Source organism: Macaca mulatta, chromosome 7, assembly GCF_049350105.2.
Source record: "Macaca mulatta isolate MMU2019108-1 chromosome 7, T2T-MMU8v2.0, whole genome shotgun sequence".
NCBI lineage: Eukaryota > Metazoa > Chordata > Mammalia > Primates > Cercopithecidae > Macaca > Macaca mulatta.
In genome coordinates, this window is record NC_133412.1 from 256676 (window position 1) to 268360 (window position 11685).

An 11685-nucleotide genomic window follows, 5' to 3' on the forward strand; every position below is an offset into this window, starting at 1 on the left:
CCACTGTGGCTGGGGTGTCCTCCCAGCCTGTGATGGCTCGCTCCTTCGGTTAACTGCCTTGAATCTACTGGTTCCTCTCCTCATGGGCCTCTTTCCTGTCGTCTTCCTGTCATTTTTCTGTCAGCAAACACATTTCCTGTCATTTTCCTGAACTGACATGACATTTCCTGTCATTTTCCTGAATTGACATGACATTTCCTGTCATTTTCCTGAACTGACATGACATTTCCCGTCATTTTCCTGAACTGACATGTCATTTCCTGTCATTTTCCTGTCAGCAAGCACATGCGTCCAGCCTGACCTTGCTGATGTGCTCCAGCGGCCCTGGACTCGAGCCGCACTGTTCCATCAGTGTGGCATTCGCGAGTTACCTCCTGGGAAATGCCAGGTGATGGTAACATCAACCAGGAGGCACAGCTGAGAAGCAGAACGCATGGTGCGGTGCCCAGAACGTCACGTCCTTGAACAGACGCTCCGTATCTTCTCCTCTCCTGCCAGAGCTTCGCTGTAGGAAGGTGGCCATTCCTCCAGTGCTGCTACTTCCAACACCGGGGAAAGCAAGCTTCAGAAATGAACGGTGTCAAAGAGGGAGGACCCACCAGCAGGGCTACCGGCAGCCAGACAACCGCAGCCCCAGCATTCCCCAGCCACCATGACTGACAGCCCAGGCTCCAGAAATGCACGGCTTCAACCTTAGGAGTAAAAACCCTCCCAATCCAACTATTATTTTCAACAATGGGATTGAGGAATGAGGTGTTCTAACCCTGCCTCTCTCGACAGCACAGATCATCAGATCCCAGTTCTTACAGGATTGGGGAGTGGGGTGGGGTGGGGTGGTTCCTAACCCTGCCCGCCTTCATAGAAAAGAACTTGGATATGATGACCTGTGCTAGATTAGCACTTTGCTTCTGCCACATGCAGTCATCCTCAGCACCAGGAAAAGTCAGAATCGTTGAGTGATGACACCAATACCAACACACGCCGTTCTGCGGCTCTGGTAACTGGCTGCACAGATACAACCCGATAGTGGTGAGGTCTAAAGACATCACCAGTCTTCCCAAGGATTGTGTTCCTGAATATTTTGCGTTTGGAATAACGGTCTTCTTTGCCAGGGCTGAGCCATGCTTCCCTCTCGCCTGTCCTCTGCCTTCACCAGCTTCGTGTGTGCTTCCGGACAAGTGTTTGTGCAGGTGCTATCACTTATTTCCACAGCGAGAATATACACAGACACCACACAGAAATGGGCAACCCCGTTAGGAGCTGTGCAGAGAGATCTAACTCATCCCATGTGCCAAATTCCTGTTGCCATGGAAATTAAACTAACTAAACTAACGTTGCTATGATCTCATCTCTTACTGTACCACTAAAGATCATCCGGGTAAGAGGAATGTGCCTCTGCATAGCATTCAGCTCACATTTACATGTCGGTTTTTCCTGAATATGGTTATGTGAGATAGAAATCAGTAAGATGGGGTGTAACATACAGTATAGGATCGTTGTGTCTCCTAGCCTCAAACACTTCAAGATCCTCAGAAAATGAAGTTTAACTCTGGGGACGTGAGTTACATAGTAACTTGTTTTGGATACTATCATATCAACACCAAATAACTTCTTGAATTCCTTTTTAAATTGAAAAGCAATTTACAAAGCACAAAAGCCCCAATATTAAAGAATACAATTCAGTCTTTTTAGCATATTCTAAAAGCTGCACATCAACCACTAGTATGTAATTCCGGGACTTTTTCACCACAGGCCAAAGAAACCTTGAACCCATTAAGAGTCAGCACCTGGCTCCTTCCTTCTACCAGCCCCTGGCAATCACCAGCCAACTTCCTTTTCTCTGGATTTGCACATTCTGGACACCTGTTGTGAGGAGAATCGTACAGTGCATGACCTTTGGTGTGACCTTCGGTGCTGACATCTTTCACGTCTAAGGTGAGTGGAATCTCAGTGAGTGACCGGTTGACAGACACCTGGACTGTTTCTACTACTATGAATAATGCTGCTGTGAAGATTCAGGCATGACATACTTTTTGGAAAAATGTTTTCAGTTTTCTTGAGCATATGGCTAGGAGTGAAATTGCTGGGTCGTACGGTGATTTCATGCTTTTCTGAGGAACTGTCGGACTTTTCCAAATCAACTGCACCATTTTACTTCCCCTCCCACTAGCAATATATCAAGATTTCAGTTTTCCCCAATTCACCAACATGTCACTGTCCAATACTGGGGTTTTACCCACCCTTCACGGTGGTTGTGAAGTGTTATTTCACGGTGGTTTTGATTTCCATTTCTAAGATGACGAATTCTGCTAAACATCTCATGTGCTTTTTAAGGCATTGATATGTCTTTCTCTGGAGAGTGTCTATTCAAATCCTTTGTCCATTTTTAAATTGGATTTTTATTAAGAGTTTTTGAATATATTCTTGATATCAGGTCCTTATCGTGATAATGTATCCTGTTCTGTGGGTTGTCATTTTACTTTAATAGTATCCTCTGAATTGAACATTTTTAATTTTGATACCGTCTTTTTCCCTTCAGTTGCTTGTTATAGCTCTAGACGTTTCAGCCAAGGAAACATTGCCTAATCCAACCTAACAGTTTCTCCAGGATTCTCCCCTAAAGGTGTTATGAGCTGAACTGTCCCCCTCCCCCAAGATTCCATGTTAAAGTCACAACCCCAGAAACCCAAAATGTCACTGTATTTACATACAGGGCCTTTAACTTGGCAATTTAGGTCCCATAAGATCTTAAAAGTAGGCCCTGATCCAGTATGACTGGTGTTCTTTTAAGAGAATTTAGACACAGTCCTCAGTGCTGCATACACGTAAGAGAAACCTGTGAGGACACAGAGAAGAAGCTGTCTACACAGCATGGGGTGAGGCCCCAGAGAATCCAACCCTGCCCTCACCTTGATCCCAGGCTTCCAGTCTCCAGAAAAAAGGAAATAAGATGCTATTGTCTGAGTCGCACGGTCTGTGGTGTCCGTTATGGTACCCAGCAGACTGACAGAATGGGTCTCAGTCAGCTCCTTACATTGGAACCATGTTGAGCTTTGCGTGTAGGGTGAGGAAGGGTCCAGTCCATCCTTTTCTATGTGGATACCCCAGTTGTCCCAGCACCATTGAGTTGTGAAAGGAAAAAAGTAAAGCAACCCTTGCTGTCCTCTCTCCATCAACAGATTAGAAGATACACTGAAGAATCATGGACAATTTTGTCGGTTTAAGCCAGTGGTTTTCAAACTTTTGGGTCTCAGGAACCCTTTGCACTTTATTAAAGAGCACAAAAAAGCTTTCTCATCGGGCCGGGAGTGGTGGCTGCCCATGCCTGTAATCCCAGCACTTTGGGAGGCAGAGACAGGTGGATCACTTGAGGTCAGGAGTTCGAGACCGGCCTGGCCAACATGGTGAAACACCGTCTCTACTAAAATACAAAAATTAGCCTGGCATGGTGCTGAACACCTGTAGTACCGGCTACTAGGGAGGCTGAGGCAGGAGAATCGCTTGAACTCAGGAGGCAGAGGTTGAAGTGAGCTGAGGTCACACCACCGCACTCCGGCCTGCGTGGCAGAGCAAGACTCCGTCTCAAAAAAAAAAAAAAAAAAAAAGAACATAATTTAGTTTCTTTCACAAGGATAAAGTCATTACATCTTAACACAGTCTTAAAGAAGAAACCATTTTCCAAAATAAGCAGCAGCGTGGCAACAGTTTGTGCTGCTGTGAAAACACCTAACATCTCTGTACCTCAGACAGCAGGATTCTCATGCCTGCATCTGCGTTCAGTGGGCTGCAGAGCCATGGCTGAAGTTTATGAAGAAATTCCGACCCCATACTGATATACAATTAGGAAGCGGTATTTTCATTGTGTTTTCAGATCATTTTAGGTATTCTCTGCTGCCAAATGTAACAAGTGGCACTTCCGTACAGGCTGTCTGCAACACAGAGTCTATGCTCTGGTCGACGGGCCTTTCTGCCCCAATTCCTTCTAAGTCGACTGGTCCGTCTTGCACTTGAATGGCTTTTACCAGCACACGATTTTGTAATCACACATTGGTTAGAAAATACTGGTTCAGAGTTATGAGCGGCTTCCACATTTCATTATATGTCCAAAAAAAAAAAAAAACCCCACATCAGTATCACCATTGGTCACATGAGAAAGTGGTGGACACAAAATTTTTATGTTTTAATATTCACTGGAAAGCTCAAATGTCTATCATGGGGAAAAATGTAAGGTACTTTCCTTGAGATGCAAGTCATTTTGTTCATTTTTCAGGTCACACCTGCAAATACCTCCATGTGAAGTGGCATCTTTTGTAAGTCATTCTTTATATAAAGGCGGCCGTTAGTGGAAGAAGTGGTTCTGCAGGTTCATAGCTCAGAGGCACCAGTGCTCTCCCAAGAGATAACCATAAAATCCACAGAAGACGCACCTGTGCACACTTCCTGTTTCTCACTCAGAACATTCCAGAAGGAACCCTGAATCCCAATGCCACAGCGGGACTGAAGTTTGCTCTCACCCACACAATAAACCCAGGGAGCTCCCCCAGCCCCCACCCCGAGGCCACAGCCTTGGTCCTCTATCTGGTCTAGGGGGGCTCCTGCAGCTCCAGCCTAACAGGGAACAGAAGGCACCCACATGTCACAAAGCCCTCCCAAGGCCCAGCGAGCACTTCTGCTTATGTGCCAGCCAAGTGCGTTTGACAATTCTACAGCCAGCTGTACGGCAGGTAGCGAGGTACCCAGCAAATACTCAGGGCTCACGTTACTAAGGAAGGTGCACAGCGAGGTACCCAGCAAGTACTCAAGGCTCACGTTATGGAGGAGGAAACCAGGCAGATAGTGAGGTACCCAGCAGGGTTCACGTTACTCAGGAGGAAAGGAGGGTAGAGACAAGGGGGCTGGAACAGTCTGTCATAAGCTTTAGCATTTACAAGGCTCGCTGAAGATTATCTGATTTGATCGTCACAACAGCTCACAAGATTGGCAGAGGCAAGACTATTTTCACTTCATAAAAAGAGATCCCGAGAACTGATGATGACCACGTGCTCTTCCCACAGGCTCCCAGAAATCCTCCTCAAATCATCTCTCAGTTGTATACATGTGATAATATCTGTCACGTCCCCTCTCTGCAGGGGAATTTTACTGCCGCCCTGCTGTTCCTTCGCACCCCTGCCCTCTCCTGCATTTCAGCCATGCCCACCATCCATGGGGAGTCTGCACCACCCCACCCCCGCTGCTGCTGATGGCTTGGGTCACGCTTACCTTTCATTTCCACCTACAGGGACCTGTTCTTCCTTCAAATGCAGCTCAAACTCACTCATTGTGTGAAGCCTTTCTGTCATGTGTAAAATCAGTCTGTGGAATGCTTCATTTAGGAGGTGCTTATGTTGCCTCATTGGCTGTGATCAGGACCAAATTCTGAGCAAACCAGGTGGTCCCCTCTCCCCATCTCTGCTCCAGTGCACTTAAAACAAGGATTCCTGGAAGCATCTTTTTAGTCCAATTCATGCATGAGTCTGCCCCACACACTGCAGAAAAGCCCTGGTGGTCGGTGGTCAGGGCTCAGGGCCCCCCAGGTAGGTAAGGAGAGCTTAGTGCCCTCTCTGGAGTTGTCGCTCAGAGACCCACGGCTGGAAGGGAAGAAACTTGCATCCTGTGAAACATCTAGGCCCCGAGACCCACTCAGGAGTGGAAAACGGGGAAGGAGCCTTGAACAGACCCTCGGGAGGGCAGACAGTGGGAGCCACGGAGGCCACCAGGAAGGAGGGAGGCAGGCAGTGAGGCCAGAGGTGATGTGGCCGGGAGGGAGGTGTTGTGACCAGAGGTGAGGTGGTGGGCGGATGACACGGCGTGGTTTGGGGAGGAGATGTGGCCAGGGGCAATGTGGCCAGGGAAGAAGACACAGCTGGAAGGAAGTGACAAGAGGGGTCTCCAGGCCCCAGACTGTGCCTGATTTATAGATGACATTTTACTTAAGATGTTATATCTAACTTTAAAGAAAAGTAGCAATTTCGACCATTGTGTACATTTAAAGCACGGTACAAATTGAGCACATTTCCCAAACCAAAGAACCGGGCATTGAAGAAAAAATTCATTTAAGATCAGAAATAAAGAGATCCTACAGCTCTTCCAGTCCAATCCCCACCCTAACGTGAATGGGGGGAAAAGGAAGTAGATTCTAGTCAGTCAGCATTAAAGGCAAAACCGATCCACTTTACTTTCTAGACAGAAAACAAGAAGCTCATCAAGGAATCCCTACAAACAGTAGCTTTAGTAGTTCCCGAAATGCAAAATTCATCTACAAAGTAAATAATCTGCTAAGTGTGTATAGAGTAATTTTTTTCATTATTGCCTTCCTCATCTGCAGGGGCTTTTTTAGACCTTGTTTCCCCTTAATTGCCTCCAACACCCAGGAAATTTAAACCCCACAAGTAAACTGTGTCTCGATTCATGCCCAGCGTCCTTTGGAGCAGACAGTCCGTTGCTCTAAGACGTTCTTGTCACCTAAGCACCGGGTACAGCCTGAGAACGCACAACACGCACTCACACAAACTCAGACAGTCAACAGGTGAGATACGGCACATGAGGAGGAAGACAAGATAAATGAGCTTCACTGACACCCCAGATCCGACAAGAAATGACACACGCAGCCTGCTCTGGTGCAGGTGACTCCTGGAAAACAGCCAAGGACAGCATTTGGAGAAGCAGCACCGCAGGCCAGGAGGGTCTGGGGGCTTAAGAAGGGAGGGGCGCCCCGACCAGGTACTGGGGGATTCAGAAGGGAGGGGTGCCCCGACCAGGTGGCTGGGGGATTCAGAAGGGAGGGGTGCCCCGACCAGGTGCTGGAGCTTCAGAGGGGATTGGTGCCCCGATCACTTCCTGGGGGCTTCAGAGGCAAGGGGTACCCTGACCACGTGCTGGGACTTCAGACGAGAAGGCACCCCGACCGGGTCCTGGGGGCAGCAGGACAAGCCCAGGGTTCCGTCGTCACTTTTCACTCCCTACTCCCGAATCTCGCCCTGAAGTTGCAGCCAGTCCAGGTATTCATTTACCCATAAAATTAAGTATCTGTGAGTAACACAAGTCACTAATCCACACAGATCTGAGTCTACAGATACCTCCCAGAGACGCCACCATCCCTTCTGGTAGAAGAACAGCCCAGGGGCCCACGCTGCTAGGAAGGGAGACTGTCTCCAGCCTGACGCTGCAGAGTCCTCAACACAAAGTGTACCTTCTGGAACCATGCCGTCTCCTACAGAGGAAACTAGGGGCATGTAGGGTTTTTTAAAATCTTTTTTTTTTTTCTTAAGACAGAGTCTCCCTCTGTCACCCAGGCTGGAGTGCAGTGGCTCGATCTCGGCTTGCTGCAACCTCTGCCTCTCGAGTTCAAGTGATTCTTCTGCCTCGGCCTCCCGAGTAGCTGGAATTACAGGCGCCTGTCACCGCGCCTGACTATTTTATTTATATTTTTAAGTACAGATGGGATTTCACCTTGTTGGCCAGGCTGGTCTTGAACACCTGACCTCACATGATCCACCCGCCTCGACCTCCCAAACTGCTGGGAATACACGCATGAGCCACGGTGCCCGGGCCATATAGCTATTTAAATTTGACTAAAATTAAATAAAATTAGAAGTTCTCATTTACACTTCAAGCATTCAGTTACCCACAGGCGGCCACTGACCAGAGGCTGGTAGAGATGTCACACTCCACACTGCAGAAGGATCTAGGGACGAAATGGCTCTAAGATCATCTCAGAATCTTTATGTTGAAGCTACTGAAGTTTTACTCTGATTATTATAGACATCAGCATTCTCCCACTTAAAAATGTCAGTGCTATTGCAATGATCAGATCTGTGACTTCCCATCAGCTCTTCTCTTCCTGGATAGATAACTGTAGAGCATCTGCACTCTGCCTCCACACTAAGGGGTAGTAGAAGGTTCCGTGTAAAATCAGGGGGAGAAAAAAAAAATGAATCCCTAGTCCGCCTCCCCCCCTACGATTTTGTGAAACTCCTCTTAATATGCACAATAACTGCCAGAGTTGCAATAAAGAAGCATCCCTTGACCAGGAAGCAGCAGGGAAGCAAGAGGAGGGAGATGCAAAGACCCTCCGTTCCCTCTGGGACCCCAGGCCCAGCCAGGACTGAGAAGGGCCGCACAGCCCGGCAGACCCGCACACCTGATGCGAACCATACACACGGCTTCCCTGGGCCTCGGTCCCCTGCTCTGCCCTCACTGGCCACTGTGGCTCTGGGTAGAGGCAGCTCCCTGAGCCCCAACACCCACAGCCAGTCCCCTCCTTGCAGGTCTCAGCTGTGCTCTCACTGCCTCCCTGACGCTTCTCATCATCCGCGTACCGTGTCCACTCTACCCCACAGCCCTTGCTACCGCCCACCCCACCACGGAGCCTAGCACACAGCAGGTGCCCAAGACGCCCCAGTGGGCAGGCATGCCAGGGTAGGGCTTGGAGTTCCAAGGGCCTCGTCCCGCATCACACCACAAACGCCACGGAGGCTGTGGAAGGGGTCCAGGTTTCAGGCCTGTACTCAGCTTCTCCTGGCCCCTGAGGCCAAGAACCTAGCAAGGGAGCGCAGCCGGAAGCAGGGTCCCAAACCCCCTTCATGTTCCTCAAGAGGAAGGGGGCTTCGGGGCACAACCCCACGAGCGTCTTCCTCCTGCCAGGCTGCCTGTCACAGCCCCGACACCTTCACAGCAGGGAAACCCACTCCTGTGAGGAGAAAACCACCAAGTACAACAGGAGCCACGTCCCCCGCAGCGTCTGCTGAGCCCAATAGCGACAGCAGCAGCCGGGCCCCCACTCAGCACACACCGACTCCGAACCCGCCACGCACACCACAAGGCCGACCATCTTGAAGCTCAGCTTCCACTCGTCAGGGCCCTCTTCCAGGAGAGCTCGGCATGTCTATCTTCCCTGGGCTCACAGAAAGGAGTGGGACCCAACCCCGAGTGTGCACAAAGTTAAGCTCCCACTAGCTGTGCAGACAACCTCCCTAGCCCTGGACTGAGAAGGGGCCAAGCGCAAACAGCCATATTTTGCCCGCACAGGTACGGAATTCAGTCAGCTCTCTCAATGAAGTCGTGACAGGTCAACTCCAGGCTCCTCAGTGCTCTGGGGTTCACCTCGGGCCACTGCACCTTTGAAACGTGGCTGTGGACTCCTCTAGGGTGCTCACTTTCACGGCCCATTTCATTCAGACACTGCAGGCCCCTACCGTGGTGTCAATACCCAGGACACCCCTGCTGGCATCCTCTGAGATGCTGCTGCAGCTGCTGTGATCTGAGAACAGCCATGCACAGGCATCAAAGGGAGGACTTCTCAAGTCTCCTCCAGGGACAGTGACTACAGCTTTGAAAGACGTTGCACTGAATCCTGGGTGAGCCTGGCTTGGTCCGCAATCTAATCCGGGTTGCTGGGGAGACACACTCTGTTGTAATTGACAGAGGCTGTGGGTGGCAGCTCTACCAAGACTGATAATTGCAACTAGTCTGAGATTTACTATCCATACTTTCTATTTGATGTTTCAAAGGAAAGCATCAGTGAAGTTCCAGTAGCAAGGAATTTTCTACAATCTATCACATTAAGATACAGCAGAAATGTAGCTAAAATGTTCATAGGGTCTATGCAGAGGAAGAGATGGGTCTATTTCAGGAAAAGTGCTTGCTGGCTTTTTAGAAACATAGTGAAATCCCTGACAAGTAAAAGGTTGTTTATACTTTTTCTTTGGAACAGAGGGAAAGTTCTTTCTTATTATTTGAACACATTAACTATATTTAAGTGTTCTGGTAGACTGAGTATTAAATATTCAAAAGGAAGTAATTCTGTTCGGTCTATTTCATTCTTTAAATGTAGCTTTCAAAAACTGACAAATACCTGGCCGGGTGCAGTGGCTCACGCCTGTAATCCCAGCACTTTGGGAGGCCGAGGCTGGTGGATCACGAGGTCAGGAGATTGAGACCATCCTGGCTAACACGGTGAAGCCCTGACTCTACTAAAAACGCAAAAAATTAGCCTGGTGTGTTGGCGGACACCTGTGGCCCCAGCTACTCGAGAGACTGAGGCAGGAGAATGGCGTGAACCTGGGAGGTGGAGCTTGCACTGAGCCGAGATCACACCACTGCACTCCAGCCTGGGCGACAGAGCAAGACTCCATCTCAAAAAAGAAAAAATAAATAAAAAGTGGAAAACACCCCATATCTGCCCTGGCTCCGGCTATCTCCATAGAGTGGACAGAGCTTAAGAAAAGCTCACTGTGGAGGCATAGAAGGCCAGGCCAGGCCGGGCCGGGCCGGGCCTTTGCTCAGCAGATGAGCAAGAGGGTCAGCCACCCTAGTGAAGAAGCCCATGTTTGCTATGTTACTGATGATACCCACATAAATTTCTATTTGCCTCCCACACAGACCTGGGATCTATGTTTGAGCAAGCGACGCATACCAACAGTCCCTCCATGCCATCATTTCCCTGACCTCCCCCAGAAAAGCCAGGCTAGGCAGCGTCCCCACACGGGCACTGGGGCCCAGGAAGATCCTGGTCCTGCCCCTCTTCTCTCTCGTCCCTGCAGCACCCTGGCTTGCTGTGGAAGCCCAGCAGTGCTGGCTGAACCCACGTTCACCTGGGGCATTCAGGAGAAGCCTCTGTGCAGAAATCAACTGGGAAGTAGGATTGTGTGTGCTGGCAGGTCACTCCAATGGATTTGCAGAACTCCGTTTTCAACACAGGTGCGCCACCAAGTCCCTCAAGCCCTTTGTGAGCCTAGAGCCACAGAGCCATTTGCGGCATTCTCACAATCTCTAACAACCCTGCACAGAGGCCCTGTTTTTCCAAAGGACCATAAAATTTTCCGTGTAGACAAAGTTTGACATAATGAAATAAAGTGAAGTCACCACTTCTATTTTCTATTAATCCATTCATTCAAACAAGTATCTCTTGAGTATGTGCATCGAATACTGTGGAATTAGGATTTAGTCCATGCCTTCAAGAAATATACATCACAGAAGAAAAGGTATAGCTTGTAACTAACAGTGCTGAACAGGCAAGAAATAAACATCATAGAAGGAAAGGTAGAGCTTGTAACTAACGTCATAGAAGGAAAGGTGTAGCTTATAACTAACAGTGGTGAACAGGACAGAATTTCACAGGCTCATCAGGAGCCACCGAGGAGGAAGCCATGATTCACATCCACCTGCAGTAGATAAATGTTTCCCGGATAAAGTAACTTTTCTACAGTGATATCTGCTCCTTATTGTTTAATCCTGCTCGATAGGGTATTAAATTACCACTTTATGTGCTGCTTATATAAAATACATCATTGTCAGGGGAGGTTATAAAATAATACTTCACACAAGCTTGGGCTGTGAATGGTGTGAGGCAATGAGACGATGTGTTCCCGTGTTCTCGAGACGCAGAAGGGTCAAGACCCTGCTTCCCTTCTCCTCCCCACCGCCCTGTTCCCAGATGAGGGGTGGAGGCAATGCCGCCGGGCAGTCCTAGAGCTGGCTCCAGGGCCAGGACAGCACGCCCAGACTCTCTGTGCCCCATGTGACAAATACAGACTGTGGGGCAATCACCAATTTACCTGGCAGTGGGGAGAGTCCTTCGTCAAAAGCCTGTGCTTCCAGGAGCCAGGACAAAGCAGGAGCCCCTAGGAAAACAGTTCCGGGTGCTCC

General features: G+C 49.1%; 1 protein-coding gene across 1 annotated transcript in view; it reads left to right on the forward strand.

Moving 5' to 3' along the window:
- Positions 1 to 10906, forward strand: part of LOC144329712 (uncharacterized) — a 195707-nt gene extending 184801 nt beyond the window's left edge. Inside the window, exons 4-5 of the mRNA XM_077938672.1 lie at positions 1753 to 1935; positions 9872 to 10906. Coding sequence (XP_077794798.1) covers positions 1753 to 1934 — 182 coding nt within the window. The 3' untranslated portion in view covers position 1935; positions 9872 to 10906. The remainder of the gene's footprint in view (positions 1 to 1752; positions 1936 to 9871) is intronic.
- Positions 10907 to 11685: the final 779 nt, after the last annotated feature.